This window comes from Crassostrea angulata, chromosome 8 (assembly GCF_025612915.1).
Source record: "Crassostrea angulata isolate pt1a10 chromosome 8, ASM2561291v2, whole genome shotgun sequence".
Classification (NCBI taxonomy): domain Eukaryota; kingdom Metazoa; phylum Mollusca; class Bivalvia; order Ostreida; family Ostreidae; genus Magallana; species Magallana angulata.
The window spans coordinates 40992134-41010552 of record NC_069118.1 but is presented as its reverse complement, the minus strand read 5'-3'; the positions used below and the strand labels follow the sequence as shown (position 1 = coordinate 41010552).

The 18419-nt window shown below is 32.8% G+C and overlaps 1 protein-coding gene and 2 long non-coding RNA genes across 4 annotated transcripts in view; 2 read left to right on the top strand and 1 right to left on the bottom strand.

Moving 5' to 3' along the window:
• The window catches only part of LOC128160184 (uncharacterized), a 6864-nt gene extending 5990 nt beyond the window's left edge, over nucleotides 1–874 (top strand). Inside the window, exon 3 of the long non-coding RNA XR_008240249.1 lies at nucleotides 344–874. This is a non-coding gene — a long non-coding RNA (uncharacterized LOC128160184). The remainder of the gene's footprint in view (nucleotides 1–343) is intronic.
• A 2658-nt stretch (nucleotides 875–3532) lies between these two features.
• On the bottom strand, nucleotides 3533–18310 carry LOC128159994 (dynein regulatory complex protein 11-like). 2 transcript variants are annotated; one of them, XM_052823234.1, is made up of 17 exons: nucleotides 18186–18310; nucleotides 17882–17972; nucleotides 17417–17653; nucleotides 17027–17146; nucleotides 15594–15785; nucleotides 15160–15231; nucleotides 14603–14811; nucleotides 13476–13584; nucleotides 12934–13050; nucleotides 12095–12319; nucleotides 11384–11511; nucleotides 10639–10829; nucleotides 7271–7470; nucleotides 7029–7112; nucleotides 6710–6887; nucleotides 5374–5612; nucleotides 3533–3896 (listed from the first exon to the last, which is right to left on the bottom strand). In XM_052823234.1, exons 1-17 carry the CDS (start codon nucleotides 18194–18196, stop codon nucleotides 3753–3755), a joined length of 2547 nt encoding a protein of 848 aa, XP_052679194.1. In that variant the 5' UTR covers nucleotides 18197–18310; the 3' UTR covers nucleotides 3533–3752. The 2 variants fall into 2 exon arrangements, with proteins under 2 accessions (XP_052679194.1, XP_052679195.1); XM_052823235.1 differs by having other exon boundaries at nucleotides 15594–15782.
• LOC128159995 (uncharacterized) lies at nucleotides 7508–9649 on the top strand. Its single transcript, XR_008240223.1, has 4 exons — nucleotides 7508–8106; nucleotides 8569–8633; nucleotides 8856–9094; nucleotides 9279–9649. It is a non-coding gene; the product is annotated as an uncharacterized LOC128159995 (long non-coding RNA).
• Nucleotides 18311–18419: the final 109 nt, after the last annotated feature.

Sequence of the window (18419 nt, the reverse complement as noted above, 5' to 3'; positions counted from 1 at the left end):
GATTACAGAACTTGATAACAAATGATGATTGACAGTATTAAACATTTCAAGTTCTTCAATTGGTTCTTATATTCGAGAGAAATCAATGAAATTCATCAACAATAGTCCTGAATTACAACATATGCAAACTCTTTCTCCAAGTTGAATATTGTGCCAATTCACTGAAATTAAAATTAGAAGTTTGTTATAATGACTTTTGTATAATATTATGTACAATATAAACAAGAAAGATAAATCTGATGTTATAAATGGTTTCAAGATTTGTTCCCCGTAGAAAAAAAAATAGATGAAAATTTCTAATATAAGTGGAATAAACATAAGTTTTTTCTCTTCTCTTTTGCAGCGGCTACATTAAAAAGACCGAAAGAAGATTACATGGAGTCTAAATCAAAACTTTGAGGAAACAAATTCTAAAACAAAACACTTGCTTCTTCCATTTTTTGTCTCAACCTAAAGAAAATCGCAAAGGAGATGTGAAAATACAAGCTTCTTTTGACAAAATCCTTTACAATTATGTGTTTTCAACTTTAGAATAATAAATGTAATTTTGTTTTGAATGTGTTGAACTAAAATATAAAGTAGGGTATATCAAATTCAACCAAAAAGTATATCAAATATGAAACTTTGAACCACTGTTTCTCTGAATGATCAACCTAGCATTCATTTGGAAATTATTGGGGAATGCATGTTCATGTAATTTACCTATTATGCAAATTATAAAACTAAATCTGTACTTACTATTTTTGTTAATTTTTCATATTTTTTTTCATTGTGTCGAGGTTGCTGAACTTTTGCGGACATTTTGATTTACCCAACTGTGTTCATTTAAAGTATTTATGTAATGAAACATTAAAAATAAAAATTTTAACACAAAAGCAAGAAATATTTTTTTTAATTTTTTTTTGCCAGTAAGTCAAGGTTTACCCTTCCCTCTTTTTCTGTTGGTCATTTTTCAATCTCCAATTCTACTTATTAAATTAGATCCTTAGTTCGTGTTGTTCTGTATATTGATATGCCACTACGACACAGTCTAATCAATATGTATTGGTCTCAGTCTCAGATTTTTGCATGAAACTTTAATTTAAGAAAAATATATTGGATTTTGTAATTTAAATGAACTTTAAATTGTGATCATCCTATGACATCAAAAGTATTCTTTATTTCTTTAATAATGAAAGAATTGTTTCTTTGGACATTTGAGATTTTCCACCCAGCAATGATTCAAGGATATAAAACAAGGAGACCGTATAATAACTTAACTTTAATCCGGATAATTTTACAAGTATGAAATAGACTCTCTATTTATTATGTTGCATTTAACTTAGTTTCGAATTTTAATATAACTCTTCCAAAATGTTCTCATTTAACAATTTATAGAAACATGCTAAAAATTTTATTTTTTTAGAGAAGTTCAACTCAATCCTGCGTTCACCTAGAATATCCCAGTCAGCTTTTTTCCCTTTACTTTACAGTTGTCTCAGTCTAAAAAAAATTTAGTGATTTAATTGATTTTCTATAATAAGGCGAGCTTCAATGCCTCCAAAGTTGTCAATCCTCAAAAATATTTATTCGTGCATTAATCATCGTAATATTAATTATAATAATATGCCAATGACAAAGCAGATTTTAGTAATTTCTGTTCTAGAACTCATACTACTTTAATGATTTATCTATCTATCTATCTATCTATCTATCTTCCAGGCTGTCTGTATGTCCGTTTGTCTTTATCATGTTTCTTCATTGATGCAGGTAGTTGTTACAGTAAAAATTACATATTACTAATGCTGAGCAAACATAGGAAAATGAAATTGTGTTATTTTATATAAAAATAACACGTTTCAATTTTAAACTTTTAATCATTAAAGGGTGCAACTGCAACGCTTAATGATAAAAAAGTTTGTAGCATTAGCGGTTGATCTTGTTTCATTAAGCGTTAGGTCTACTGTGCATTTGTGCCGCCTATAAATGATACAGTTTTATCATTAAGCGGCGATATATCATAAACCGTTGCCGCTGTCAATTATTAATGCAATATTTTGTAGCATTAGGCGTTGCAATTGCAACGCTTTATGATATTTTTCTCATTTAGCGGCGTTGTATCATTAACGGTTGTTCCAGGTCTGCTCTGGCCTATATGTTGCTAACATCGGTTGTATAACTGAATTTTGTAACCCTGAACAGTCACCATGTTATTTAATAATTGCTTTTTTAGGCAAGAAGGCTAGAGCGTACTTTTGAGATTTCATAAAAAAGATAAATATATCAATTTGTTATGACTAAATTATGACAGTTTTTACAGTATACATTTAGTACACGTATAAACTATCACCAACACAAAAAACTAAAGGGAATATAATAATGTTTTGACTTTTCTGCCAGTCCTGTTTTTTAACTGTCGGTGTAGTTTTTTAACTGTCGGTGTAATTTCTCTTTAGATTTTAAACCAAATAAATAATTTTAGGTATAAGAAGGACATTGTGTGTAGATGTGCTTATTAGCAATAATTAATTTCCACTTTTATTATTGTTCTGGCCATGGTATGCTTCGCCCCTTTGAACTCCGCTTTAGTTTATCACTGATTACAACACTGGACAGTTTAATTATCGGCGCAATTCCCCTCAAACCACTGAATTCATAGAATTTTAAGAAATGTGTAGCATTCAAATACAAAAGTCAAGGGACAAAAATCTAGAAAATTATTATCATAATGCCCCTTTACTTAGTTACTTTGTGTTGAATTAAACAATATTACTCTTTTTTACATACTCTTCCTATCATTCATGTGTAGCATTATCATCATGTAATGTGGGAGCGTAAGTTATAAGAGCTTGCTAACTTGCTAGGAGTTGATTTTAATCAACCCACCTATGCAGTTATCTTCACAAACCGGAGGTGAAACTGTGTTAGGTCCTACGCACAAATCATCACCGCTGACAACTTAGTATTGTTAAGTACTTGAAAATAATCGATAAATTCCATGTCATGTATTTAAAAGCATTGTTTTTCAAGGAAACGTATTCATAAATACTTTGAATACAGTCATTCTTTTTTATTTGAACAAACAATTTAGATATTTTTTATAGTCGTATGTACGTGTATTCCTACGCCAGAGTTCAAGATTGCTTGGACATAATTTTTCAGAAATATTTCAATTACTGACACATAATGCACCGCAGAGTTTGACGGTGTCAATTGTATCTTTAAATATTACATAACATGGTTCAAATTAGGTTTTAAGTGAAAAGCTAGACATTCTTGTCCAAAAGGCTTGATAATTCATTCAAGAAAAAATATGTGCGTAATTATTCAAATAAAGAAACTGCTTGCCAAACGAATTATGAACATGTATCTTTGATTCTAAAATGAATTTTGAAATAAATAATAAAATCAACCTCCGTCTGTACCTCAGTATTTTGATTTCTTTCAGTGACAACGCATAATGTTTATACTTGTAGTTTTTTTTTTTTTTTAATGAAATTAAAACAGTATAAATAAACCCCCAGAAAACTAAGAAGCAAACAATATGTAGCAAATCGTTTTAAAGTTTATTACTGTAACAATAAACTCAAATTCATGATATATTCACAAGACTTAGTGTATAAATTCAGAAATATTTCCTTTATTTCACTTAAGTAGTGACATGTGTATTACTTAAGGTTTTTGTTTCATTGCTTTACAAAACAATTTCTGAAACCACACAATACATTTATCACAGTCATCAGAACGGATTTTCTCCAAAAATGCATCACTGTTTATTTCTTCTTCTTCTTTCCTCCCTTCTTCTTTCCTTTTTTGCCTTTCCCGCCTTTTCCTCCTTTTCCGCCACCGCCATCATCATCGTCTGCTTGGGCTGCTTTGGCGCGCTTTTTGCCCAGAGGAGTCTTTGCATACCAACCCTGTAAATGTCAAATAAAACTTGTGAAAAACATATTAGAATATTTTTTATAAAATGTCTATACTTAAATGATTGAATTAAATTATTTGCATGCTTCGCTGCAGCTTGTATGACGCTTTGATATTTTCTTGGACTTAACATTATACATGAAATACTGAGTGACAACTACTAGAATAACATGTCAACATGTACATTGTAGCTGCATGTCTGTAGCTCTCGGTCTTGAACAAAATGGACGACCTGGGAGCTACGTATACAATGCATACATACCATAGTAAAAAATGCAATTTACGGGCCACAAAAAAAAAATACGCTTGTTTAAAAAAATCCATCCGAGCAGGAAAAAAAAATGTCAACTACCATGTCTCCCTCACGTACCGTTCAGCAGCCATGCTATAACTGTTGGACAGCTTTACACAATGTCTGAATTTGTATATACTACTCGTGTGTTCTGACTTCATTAGCTATATTGTTCTGTTTCAAAAATGTCTTTAATTCTAGCACTCCAAATGACAAACTATGGTGTTGTCCCCTGCTCAAAATACAACGGATCTGCTATGTATATGTACACGCGCCTGACACCAGTGTATGAATTAATGATACATTGGGCAGATAAGATTAATTAGGTCTTAGCTGGTAAATCAAATCAAAATCAAATATTAATCTTTTAAAAACACATGTAGGGAAAGGTAATTGTTTTGTGTCGATACGTCTTGGAACAGAAAAATCTTAGTGACGAAATGACTTATTAAATGGGTGCCGAAACATATTTGTACTGAGATGCCATGCCACCGTTGGTCTTCGATAAATTTCGGATGTTGTCGACATCTAGGTATGGAAACCAACCGAGGTACGCCAAAAGTTTACAATAAGGTAGGCCTAATGTGGTAAGAAATCCCTGAATTTAGGAAAATTAATTTGTTTCCTAGAATTTTTATCACCGCCATGTGGCAAGTATTTTTTTCCCAGCAGTTTATGTGTAAGTACAAGATAATTTATTACCCGCAAATATCAACATCTAACGCCTATATTAAGTTGACAAATGAAACTGACGAGAAATAGAATTCAATTTGTTGTATTAAGATTTTTTCACAAGTAAGTACCCAAGGGTAAGCATGGCAAGTAGCATGTCAACATAAGTCGTTGTGTGCAGTTCAATGGATGTGGAATGTACTGACTTTTTGAGTTATAATAAATTGTTAACAGTATAATGCAATCCTGAATCCTGTGGACAAACTGCAGAGATTCTTATAATTAACAGATTGGGGGAAAAAAATTATTTTATTTTTTGCACTTTAAATTTATTTTCCATTTCTGATATTATGTCTCAAATGGGCTATTACATGTATATGATCTATTTGGGCTATTGGTCTCAACCTGATTAACACAATAAACTGAGTCAATAAATTGGGTATTATAATTATGTAATTAATAAGTAAATTCCTTTATTTTATTTAAAATGGCAAGAGGTAGCCAACCTTAAATGCCTCCTCCTCCTCTTTGTAGATGGGGTCAATCCTGGCCAGGGGTGCAATGAACTCCACCGACTGCAGCGGCTTCTTGGAAAGGGTTTGGATCCTCCTCTCCGTTAGAACCTGGGTGATGGCGGTCAGCATGTGCCCCGGCGTGTAACCGTCGGTGACTTTGGACAGAGAACTCACGTCCAGTGTGTTGGTGATTACTCCATTGTTCTTCAGAATCAACCTCCTCCATAACACTGCAATATTTGTTTTTTTTTTTTTTTTAATGTTTTATAATCCTGTATTAAGCTAAATACAATAAATAAATTATTTATACATAATCAAATCAAATACATGTATGTACTGGTCAGCTATACATGTAGATAGTGTATGCTTAGCATTATAAATGTAAGTGACACAATTCTCCAAGGATTAATTAGGGCATATATTCTGGTACTCGAGCTATAAAAGCCATGTAGTAAATATATTTTATAAATGAAATGAGGAATATTTGACATGTGTAAGAGTGCTTGTAAACCTGAATTATTGCCTTATATACCTTCCCAACAATATAATACATGACTGTTTGAGCAAGGGAATGAAGCTCGCTGACTGCTGAACTTTGCTATCACATGCATTGTATATACTCAATATGCAAGATAGATAACTCTGAAGTCTTTATGTGGTCTCGGGTGTTTGAACCATGTGCAGGTAATTTATTGAAAAACTCATAACTGCAAATTTCAGACAATGTTCTTTTAATATGAATGAATTATTTGTCAATCGTGCCAATCCTTCTTCCACAAGCTGCATATGGCATACAGGTTTACTGTTGTATCAAAACTTCGTTCATGATTTCTAAACTCAACTCAACATAGCCATCCTATACCCCTCTTTAATAAAAAAACCAAACAAATATCCATATAATTGGTTGTAAATACCTCACCAAATCCGTTATTTTCACAAGTCATCAGAGCCTGCACAGTTCAAAACCAATTAATTCAGTTAATGGCTGATAGTTATTCAGAGCAAAATTACATGACCATTTCATACCAAAACAAGCTACTCCACAATATTGATTTCATACTGCTACATAATTTGGAATGTGCTAGGTACATTGACAAAATTGATTTTTTCCTACCCCAGGACGTAAAACTGGCAGATCAACTTCAAACATGAAAAGATTTAAAACCCGCGTGTGTGGAAGTACTGAGCTAGATTATTGATTTCTTATTGATTGAACAGTGCAGGGGAGCATATAGTTTGCGAACAAGTTTTCAAAAACTTGAAAGATTTATGAGCCTACTAGTAACATTCATTTATTCTTTCCTTTATTATAAATTTTGAAACTTACAGTGTCTGGAAGCATAGTCGGGTCTGGGGATGAGGATGATCCTCTGATACAGACTACAGAGAGGCTTCATCTCCCCGTCAAATGGACAGCGAGACGTCCCCACCAGTAACAACCGGTCATCCGACTTCACACCCTTCATGGCTTTGGGTAGTTCCTTCTTCAACCTTTTGGGATCAGTCTGGAATTTGAAAGAAAAGTAAGGTTTCAAAAACTTTTAACAATTAGTTCATGAAAAAAAATGAGTTTTATAAAAAAATTCTTCAGGGTTTAAACATTCTTAGTTTATTAAAATAAAATTTAAAATATAATTTAGACTTACTGGATCTGTTTTAGGAATTTTCTTTTTAAACATTCTTTCGCAGTCACCTATGTAAATGACAGAGGGTTGTAATTCTCGACCAACCTGAAATAAAATTTTAAAAAAAAATTCAATTTCAAAAACATTAAAATTATAACGTTTAAAACAATTGTTAAATTCTGATGTATTGTTCATTAATGACCTTTTTTTTTTTTTTTTTAGAGATTTTCACAACAAATGACAGCACACAAAAATGAAAATACCTTAAAAACCAGATGAATGAGCATTTTAAGGCCGTCTTTTCCGGGGTATTTGCCGGCTATATTGGCTGCCGTCAGGTCAAACATGTTGGCCCCCACCTCGTTACAGACTGCCTGGACTAGCATCTTCTTCCCTGTCCCCCGAGGACCGGCCAGGAGGATAGACTTTGTGAGAGGGGCTTGTTCATGGACTGCCTGGGATCCTTAATGAGTGAGAAAAATATACATTGAATTTTTACATAGGAGTCAATAGTAATTAAGAGTAAAATTTTTAAATATCTTTTTTCTAAAAAAATATATATTTTCCCCAAAAAGCTGAAACATGTGTGGAAGAATCCATAGGTAGAGTAGATTCAAGTTTGTACAAATCATGATCCCTGGGTGTAGGGAGGGGCCACAGAGGGGGGTTGGGGGTTGAGGTTGTGATGAAATTTTTCAAAATATTTACATAAGAATATGTGGAAAATTTTTTTGAAGATCTTTATTAACAACATTGTCGAGATATTTTGTACTTGATACCATAAAGCTGATTTGATCAGAGTTATGGTTATTGTTGCTCAGGTGAGAGATGTGGCCCATAGGACTCTTATTAGTAATGTTCTCAGTTTAAATAAAAATTAATCAAGAAAAAAAAAATTAAGTTTTTTCATCAAATACTATATTATGCAATGTGATTTATGTTGAAGAATATACATGTCAAAACATGTTAAAAATTTAAAGTCCCGGTGCCGGAATTTAATTAGCTCTGAAAATATATACGCCGGATGTTCCGTTATAGTCTTGCGCACGCGTCAATTAAATTCTATTCCACGAGGGTGTTTAAAATCGGCGTAAATCAGGTAGTACATGAAGAATCAATCATTATTTATGTATTGGAAAGATTTGGTTCATACTTCTGAGTCCTTGTAAATTGTTCTAATGAAAGAACAGCAAGCCTTAATAAAAATATGCAGATATAAAGTTAGTACATCATCATTGCTTAAAGATTAGATTATACACACCCATCTTACTATGATGAGTTGCATATTATAGCTCCATTTCAAATTTGGTCAGTGAGTAACATGCTTGAATCTAGGGGTGGGGGAGTCAAGAGGGTCAGGACCCCCTTACCCTCCTAAATATTTGGTGAACAATTTTCCATTTATTAATAAATTTAATATGCAATTACAATCAGGATGAAATGTGGACAAAATAGTGGTGAAGTGATGTTAGAGAATATCAAAATAAGGAATCTAAAGAATTAATATATATTTTAAAATAATTATAATCAAAATTTAATTTTGCATGTTATCTGATTGCAGAAATCTTTCTGAGAAAGACAATCCTGAGTGCTCCATCACCAAATTTTGTGTTCCATAAATACTAGGTAATTTTTAGCGCACGCTCATAGGCTCCAAATCAGCTGAACATGCCTTAGTTTGAATTTTGTGTTTGCGAATGAATGTACAGATTCCATAAACTTTTTAAACATGTTTTCAAACAGATTACTTTTTTGTGTTCAGTGCATAAAGGAAAAAAATCCATGATGTTATATTACATGTACTACATTCAATAATGTTTAATAAAGTTAAAGTAAACTTTTTTGCAGAAATGCCTATAGATGGATTAGTTGTTTATGGCCATTACAATGGCTCAAGAGGTAGCAATACCCCAGGATTCAGCAATGGGTTGGGAAATGGCAGCACACCAGTTCCAGGATTTAGCAATGAAACTGTACATGCTGGGACTGACTTAGATGGTTCAGGAGGACAGGAATGGATTCAGATAACTATACTCATCCTGTTTGTAGTCTTTCTCCCCCCAATATTGTTTGGGAGTGTACGCTGGGTAAGCAATTTCATTTTTTGCACAGAATAAGGTAAACATATTTCTTGAAAAGAAATGTATTTTTTTATCAACACAAACACATGAAAAAAGTACTGTTTTTCCCATGTTTAAATTGTTTAGATCTCTATTGAATAAAAAATATCAAAAACATGATCTTTATTATCACTTATTTTTTTTCTTGTAGTGGAGACGTAGAAGATTTGGTATGCGTAATGGCAATGTACCAGCTGTTCAATTTGAACAAGTAGCTCACAATCTGAATGATTAATAAAGGCTTATTTAAAGAAATTCAATATTCTTTTCTTTCTTTTGCTAATATTAATTAAGCATTGAGTATTTGTTTTATTTATGAAAGATGTGGTCTCATACAGTCTCTGAATCTTTTGACTTTCCCTTTTGAATATGAGCACATGGTGAACGCTTTGTGAATAGTGAGTGCGAACGGAGCGGAGGGCTCAAGTGAACACACCGAAATATAGGAAAGTAGAATGTTTTGGGGATGTAACTGCAATGGTGAATGCACACAAACTGAGAAATGTACCCATAAGCTAGCATGTTATGAAAATTTAATTGTTTTCACAGTTTTGACACCTCATCTTTTATACAATACTGATTTGATGCTTATATTTATGTTTTCTACCCTTATTCCCTTTCCGCAATTTTGATTTATTTTTCAAAATCTCCGCCTTATTTTACGAGCAATGCACAATTAACGAAATAGCAATTGAAACAGCTGATTTATGCTGACAAAAATAGTGCACAACCCTATGAATTCCAGTTTCACAATTTCATTCTATTATTTGATGAACATAACCTTTGGTATAATAAGAATTTAATAAATTGAATTCGTTTTTACAGTTAACAAATATTTGCATCAATGAAATGTTTATCAGCGTTGATATAAGATATCAGGTCTTGATCTGATTGAAGTTGCCAAGGAGAGCCAGGCATGCTGTAACTTTGAGGAATTGTTGAAACTGTATTCATACGCATCAGATTTGGTGATTGGGTGTACTGTACGTGTTTTGCATAAATATCACTTAAATCAATCAATGTATCTATCAAACAAATTCAGCTATTGTTATGAAGCATTATTAAAAGAATTTATATCTTTACTTTTACAAAAATGTAGGCTCCTTTTATTTACTAGATTTTGACCTTAAATGATTATGCTTAATTCAATTATGCTACAAATAGGATAAGTTGTCTTCTACTGAATTTGATGTTTTTTTGCTCTCTGAAACACAATTGAATAAATAAACCTAACTCTTAAGGGTAAATTTTTTTTTTCAAATGAAAGGAAACTGAGTTAAATCACTTTCAGTAGAAAATAATTATATATTCATTGTGTGCGTCATAATTTAAGTTAAATGCATCAAAATCATTCTCTTTAGTACTAAACATGTTGTTTACATCAAACTGTCACTTTACTCATAGCTAGTTAAAAACAATTGTGAAGTAGTGTATTTTAAGCATTGTGTGTAAAGAAATCTGCCAGAATTTCCTACCAAGCAGTTATAGGGAATCAACTATGATTGGCTTACCTAATGGTAATATTCCAAATTCCGTCACTAATCTCCGGACATCACTCAATGAGGGCATGGGCTCGATATTTGCCTGTCTGAGAGTGGTCCCCAGGTAGCTGTACTCGCCCTCAAACTCCGAGAGTCGGATCTGAGGACAGCGCACAATGATGCCCTCCTTCACTAGCTCCTCATAGAGGGATTCAATTGTCCTGTAATTTGTTGTACAAAATGTCTCATGAATACCAACCAAACACACACAATTCTTGATTTAAACAAAAACAAGATATTATCTATAGAGTCTGACTTTTTCTCTTAAATTTTCCCATCTTTTTTAATATTTCAATCATGTAAATCTATCAAACTTGCTAAATTTCATTTTTTTTTGTTCCCTCCTGAACGAAACTGTAAAGGCTTTATCTAATAAATTCCAAAGACCAAATTAATATAAATTTTTAGGCACTAACTTCAAGCTGTTTAATTGTTTAGCTGTGTAGTTGTTTTAGCTGTTTGCAGCTATTGAACATTCAATCAAGACATGTGATTGCAAAGTAAAATTTCCTTCATAAAATGTGGAATAGCAAACTAGAGAGGGGTATTGGTTATTGATGAAACCTAAAGAAATTGACAAAGGAAACCAATTGAATTCATTGAAATGGCCTATAGTAAGCTACGTACATGAATATAAGGGTGTTTATGCATTCTTGACAGTGAGGAATAGGATATATCTATAGTACAAATACACGTACTAGTAATTCAGCCTTACCTGTCAGGAGTCAAATCCTTCTCCTTCTTCTTCTTTTTTCCCTTCTTTCCACTTTTCTTTCCCTTCTTCTTCTTTTTTTTCCCAGACTTTTTCCCCTTTCCTTTTTTCCCCTTGTCCCTATCTACAGCCTGAAAACAAAAATTAATGTTTTAACGGCAAAATCATTATTGCACTTGAGGATTCTGTCACTATGAGCTTTTCGAGCCATTTAATTATCAATAGAGAGGTTGAGATTTAAAATGTGTACTGGTACGCGTACGTGTATTAAAACTACACGTACACGTTTTTGTAATTTATCAGTTGAGATTTCTTAACTTGTAGGATATAAATGTGTATGTGAATCGACGCAGTTTTGTGACATGAATTTGTTTAGTTAATTCCAAATAAATGGTAAAATTCTTATAAATTTTCATGCAAATGAAGTTTAAAAATCTATATAATGTATCACAAGAACACATTCACTCATCAATAAGATTTAATTTGTTGTAAAAGGCTACACGTTTGAACTTACGTGTAGACGACACTCTACAAGTTTAGAGAACGTGTAGAAACCATGTCGTCACAAAAACTGATGACGTAATTCGCAAAGAATTTAGGTGATTCCCCTAGTTCACATACACGTACCCGTACACGTTTGAAATCTCAACCTCTCTATTAGTTTAAAGATGAAGTTTTGAAATTAGCATCTTTACTCAGAGTAAATTTACGTACAGCTTTAAGATTTTTCAGTTCTGCTCTCATGAGTTCATCCACTTGGATACGGATCTCTTCCTCCACTTCTTTCCGTTTTTCCTCTTTGATGAGTTCTGCATCGTGTTTCTGGGAGAAGTTGTCTTTTTCATCACGAGTCATCCACACAGATTTATATTTATCTGTTCCTTCGTTGATAGAAGGAACAAAGCTCGACTCGGCCATCTTCCAACCTTCCTCTTCTTCCTATGAACAAAAAACAAACATTGAGCCTTGAGTCCAAATAATAATATCATATTCATTAAAATTAAGGCAATCAGTCTCTCCAGACATTCTATATGAAAATTGTATTTACAGGAATTTTTTAGTTAAATTAAAAACATTTATTTCCAAATGAAGCTACATCATTAATAAGCTCACAGGAATTTTACACTTCATAATGAGAATGCACAGAGAGTCATCAAGGATAATATTTTCCTCCACTTTATTCACCCATATTTGCCCTCTTTCGGTGCACAAATTCAAAATGGTACCATGCATACTTTATAAGTCATTTCTTAGAACTTCATTATTAGTTGTATTATTGCCAATTCAAATTACATTCAATTGGCAAATTTGACATTTGGGGCCAAATAAAAATTACTGTAAACCAACTTTTATTCATCGCAAATTTTTCTCGCCACAAACTGGTCCTTTCCCTGTGAGTGCAATAACAATCGGTTGTAGATAACTAAGGCTTAATTGCGAAAATTATTTGTCGCGACCAACTTTATCTCAGGTTATTTGCAAAATAAAACTGTCACAAATTAAAGTTGACTTTAAGTTTGGTCAATTAATCATTACGTGTATAATTTACTTACCTCATCATCACCACCTTTCCCCTTCTTTCCTTTCTTATCCTTCTTTCCTTTCTTGTCTTTCTTCTTGTCCTTTTTGTCTTTCTTTCCCTTCTTGTCTTTCTTCTTTTTGTCTCCATCCTACAGTAGCAATTAGAAAAGTATATATATAATTTATGACAAAATTTATACACATGTAAAATCTTTGGTAGACACATGTACATGTTTGCTTATAAATTACAATTTTGTAGGAAGGTATTTTCAATTATCGGGAAATGACTTATTTTATATCATAACAAAATTTATAAGACCGTCACATTGAACATGCATATATTATATTGCCACAAATTGTCTAAAATGATTGAATATTGGCAGTAAAAAATCCATGCCAGTGGGCTTTTTCAGAATATGCTGTACATGTATATATAGCTCTTCAACCCGTCAGGTTTTTAGAATGGAGAGATCTTAATTTATTCATTGGTATGTTCATTACCAACCAAACATATTAAGGAAGTTCAACATGACCGTTATATCATTATATACTCATCATGCAATGATGGCATTACCTTGTCATTAAGCTCCGCCTCCAATTCCTCCGGACTCTTCTCCTTGAAGATAAGAGCTGATCCACCATCATCCTCATCCGGATATTCTGGGAATTTCCCCTGGGCATCTCTGTAAAGAATTCAACAAAGCTAAATAGCAGACACAGTCACAATTAGCTGCAATAATGTAGCCCTCTCCGATTTTTTTATATCTGATGTTTACTGGAGAGGGCTACAATTCCATAGGATCTCCGTAATGGTGCAAAATTAATTTTTTAATGCGACGGACTTCGGTCTGAAAAGATCGATTTTATATTTGACTTCCTTTAGATAAAATGATTTTTTAATTCAGGTTGAACAAACTAACCGTATATAAATCAAAACCAGATAAAACACATCAGCATGTTTACCAGTCGTCTTCTTCAGCAGCCATGACAGTTCTCGCGTAATATTGTGGGATTTACGCTTGGAGTTTTGATGGGCTTGATAACGTGAATGTCAGTGTAAATAATTTATCTTACCTCGTTCTATCACTAAAACATCATTAAAGGAAATGGTATGTAATGGAAAATTCATATTTACCGCGTTAATTATGTTTAAAATAGGGGAATTCCTATATTCAGTTCAAGATCCGCTCCTAAATTCTCATTGGCTGTCTCAAAATAAAACCGGTCAAGGTCAGTAAACATGGCGGACAAATTCAACTTGCGTTGTTGACATACACGAAAAATAACCGATATGTGGACTATACCTGATATTTTTGGATTAATTTATGTCATAGACATCTACAATATTTGAGTTCAGGTAAGAAATGCAGATGTTATCGTCATTTATATACGATTTGAGACGAAATCGTTGCGGGAGTGAATCACTCCCGCACTTGCACCATTACGGAGATCCTATGGAGTTGTAGCCCTCTCCCCAAAAAAAAAATCGGGAGAGGGCTACATTATTGCAGCTAAATCAAAATGGAACGTACGTCAACATTCATAAACTAGTATATCAATTTTCATAACTTTTTCTAGCTTCAGAAATTGCAGCAGGGTAAATTGTCACACATGGCCTTCTTGTTCTCAATGGTCATCATACAACAGATGTTTGACTTTACTGCACTTATTGAACATCTTACCATTAGATGTGTGACCTACCTGCACTCAATGAACCACTGCCTGATCTGATCCATCATGGTTTCCTTGATGTCTGGGCCCTCAGTCTCTTTAATCTTCTCCTTGATTGTTCCAAGGGCCTGCTGGTACTCATTCTCATGGTTTCCCTGTGTGATGCGCCTCGTGGCCTCAGTCTTCAGAGCCAAGGCCTGAGGGGTGTTCTTAATACTAGTGGGTAAGGGTGGAGGTGCCTGTGTAGGACAAAAATGGTCTTTTTATCTTCCTGGTAATACATTTGTAATTGTAAATGCTTCTCTCTCTCTTCCTCTCCCTCCCTCCCTGTCTCTTCTCTCTCATTCTTTCTCATACTATCTTTCTCACTTGTTCTCCCTCATTCTCTCTCTCTCTCTCTCTCTCTCTCTCTCTCTCTCTCTCTCTCTCTCTCTCTCTCTCAATAAACCAAAACATACAGTTGTATTACGTCAAGTATATATCATCAAAATCCCCGATACAAAATAACTATCAGTTCCTTTACTATGTATAATGATACACCTGAACAGAATATTTTCATGATTTATACAGAACATAAATTTAATTACCATGCCAATGAAGATCATTTCTTCATCTCTCTCTTTTTTGGTTCTCCTCCTCTGAGCAAAACCTTTCCAAACCTTCAAAATTAAAGCAAGAATTTATTAAACAATTTGTTTGAAGGAGAAACATGCTATGGTTATAACATATTATTATATCATATGGTTTATATAAATTTCCAAATAATCTAAACTAATATTGCATGCACACAAAACAGTATGGGTCATATCAATCTTTTCAAAACATAATCAATTTTCAATTCAACTTTCTGTTGAAATATAATAGTCTTAGAAGAGAGTTTTTTCCCTTTGCAAATCTTGCAAATTTCTTTTTTAATAAAACACTTGCCTGCCTCATTATACTTTGAGCTTTTGGGCCTGAGAACCAATACATTAATCTTAATTGGCCTTACAGTATTTTACAGGATGCAGCTAGATTGTACCTTCTGAATTCTACAGGCTGCAACATCTGGGTCAAGGGTTGGAGCACCTCGAGTTTGAGCTAGTCTGTCTCGCTCCTCCTGCTCTCGAATCTCTTTCATGAACTTGGCTCTGAGTCGACCCTGTCGAGCGCGCTCGTGAACTTGAATCATCTTAATGGCATCCTCAAGCGACATTTTGAGTTCTTCCTTCTGCTGCCAAAATATATCATAAATTGATCATGATGTGAAACTCGATCATCAAATTTGTAACTTAATGATTATCCAATTACATGTAATTTAGTTACTATAATAATTTAGCTTAGTACTCTTACTATACATAATCAAGACTAGTTTCATTAAAATTCATTACAAACTTTCTTTTTTATAAGGAAGGTTAAATGTACAAGAATTTCATTATGTATCTGTATATATTAGAATGATCAGTATTTCAAAACATATATAGAATTATGAATAACACAGTAATATTTCTTTAAAAAATAAAGGAAACTAAACAAAGCATATGTTATACCACAGGGGCATTGTATCCGCTCTATATATATGTCATAGAGTGTAGAGCAGATACGATGCCCCTGTGGTTATACTACAATGTACATACATCAGAGCACTATATATATATCATCCTTAATAAAACAGTTAACAAGCAAAACAATATTATAGCAGTTATGCTACATGTATTAATCATAACACATTGAAAATATCTTTAATGACAATTTCATGTAATTATAATATATTTAAGCATTACAATATGCACTGTATTGTTATACTGTTGGCTGCACACTTTCTATAGAACTGTTATTATACTGCTTGACATTTGAAATTTTCTGATTAATATGTTAAAGCTGCTTGATTATAAAATGTTTATAAAGCTGGTTAAAATAACCATAATGATGTTTTTTTTAAATTGCATTTAATTATTTAAAATATTAGCTCAACTCATTAACAATAAAAAAAAATTGATATTCTCCATAGCAGATTAAAAAGCTTCTGATAAATGTATGTGAATAATTCTTTCTGCAGGCACTCTTTTTAACACTTACAAATGCTAAACGCTGGAGCAAGAAAGATATATGAGTAAAGAAAAATAAAGTGAATCGATAAAAAGGTGAATGAATAAAGTACAATTGTGGTGTATTTATAAACATGCATGCTATTGCACAATCATATAAAATCAAAACTATCTGGTGAAAAATTGATCTTCACAAAATATAGAAGTGTTTTTGTATAATAAAATAATACAATGACTCTAGCTTTAAAGAAATATATGTATATACATGTATGCATAGTAACAATGTACAAGTGACCGATCTTTGAAAGTGCAAGAAAAATGTGATAACAGGTTAATTAATGTAGATATTTTATCAATTTTTGAATGATAAAAATATGTTATTTCAAAATTCAATTTGTACTTCTAATAGCTAGAATAGAATACTTACATCTTCTTTTTCTTGGGGACCAATCTTGGCCAATATTTTCCCCAAAAGTTTTTCTCTTTCTTTTAAAACGTCATATCTCTCATTGATGAAGAATTTTGGAATAGGAATTTCAACATCATTCTTAAAGTAAAAAAAGATACAACTTACCGAAATGGAACCAATGATATAATCATACTGAGTATACTTAAAGAGCTTAATATGTCTTAAAATTACAAGGTTAATTTTAAATTGCACTTTCAGATTTTAAAACGAAAAGAAAAAAAATCAATTGATTGGAATATTTTGGAATTCATGGACTCTTTTAAAAGAGATATTTTGAATAACTGTTTCATGCAAACAGCAATATGATTTTGCAAATCCCATATATATATATTTTTTAAAACCACTTACAGGTGTAAGTTTCAGATCTGACAGAACATCATCAAAGTAATGGTATTCTGAGAACTCTAGGTTGACCATTTCATGCTTCAACTCCAAGATTCTTCCCATCGTTCCATCTAAGACGTGACGAAGAACTCTGCGTTTTTGGGGATGAACGATCTGGTCATAGCACTGCTCCATCTTTCTGAATATTTGGATGTACTTTATGTACATCGTAGCCAGCAACTGGAAAGCAGCGAGTCGGTCCTGGCCAAAGAATAAAAAAGAAATCATTATAATTATAAAATTATATTTTGAATATTTAAAACAAAAAGCATGAAAATAAACAAACCAAGAATGATGCATAATGAAATTTTTATAATTTGGAGTTCTCTGGTCACTATGACAGCATCGATCATGTTAGATATATAGCTTAATTATAGTGCATGTGAGGATTGAGTGTTTCATAAACATATAAAAAAAATAAAGTTATACCTTCTCTGGCTTTGACGGTTGTTCTGGAATCTCCTGCTGTAGGAGGTCCATGAGAGAGGACTGGGCCTCCTGCCATTGTTTGTTGTATGTACTAAAAGAAACTTTGCGAGTTTAAAACCAGAACTCGTATCGTTTTTTTTCCACATATTACCATGAATAATTCATAATAGCAGTGTTAGGTGAGTTCTGCCCATATTTTTTAAACCAGATGTTATATAGCGTAAAATATGACAACTGTTACATTTTTGAAGCCATGTATAAATGTGGAAAACGAAATTTTATAACCAAAAAAGCTTAATCCTACCTGTGAGACATTTTCTTGGGTATTTTTTTCCTAAGAAAAATATATTGACATCGTCTCTAATCCGCCATCTTGTTTACGTATCCATCTGTTGTCAGGCGTTCGGAATAACTCGGACCATTCTTCAAGCGGTACCAGGAGAAAATGTATCCAAGAGCAAACGTACCCAGGAGAAAACGCACCCAATTCCAAGGGTACGTTTTCTCCAAGAGAAAATGTACCCAGGTACGCTTTGTT

Excerpts from the sequence above, each read along its gene's own strand:
- LOC128159994 (XM_052823234.1), bottom strand. Across the intron at positions 17,147-17,416 it reads CAGATCTGAAACTTACACCT|AATGATGTTGAAATTCCTAT; the intron begins GTAAGTGGTTTT and ends TTTTACTTTAAG. Across the intron at positions 5,613-6,709 it reads CGACTATGCTTCCAGACACT|TGTTATGGAGGAGGTTGATT; the intron begins GTAAGTTTCAAA and ends CAAATATTGCAG.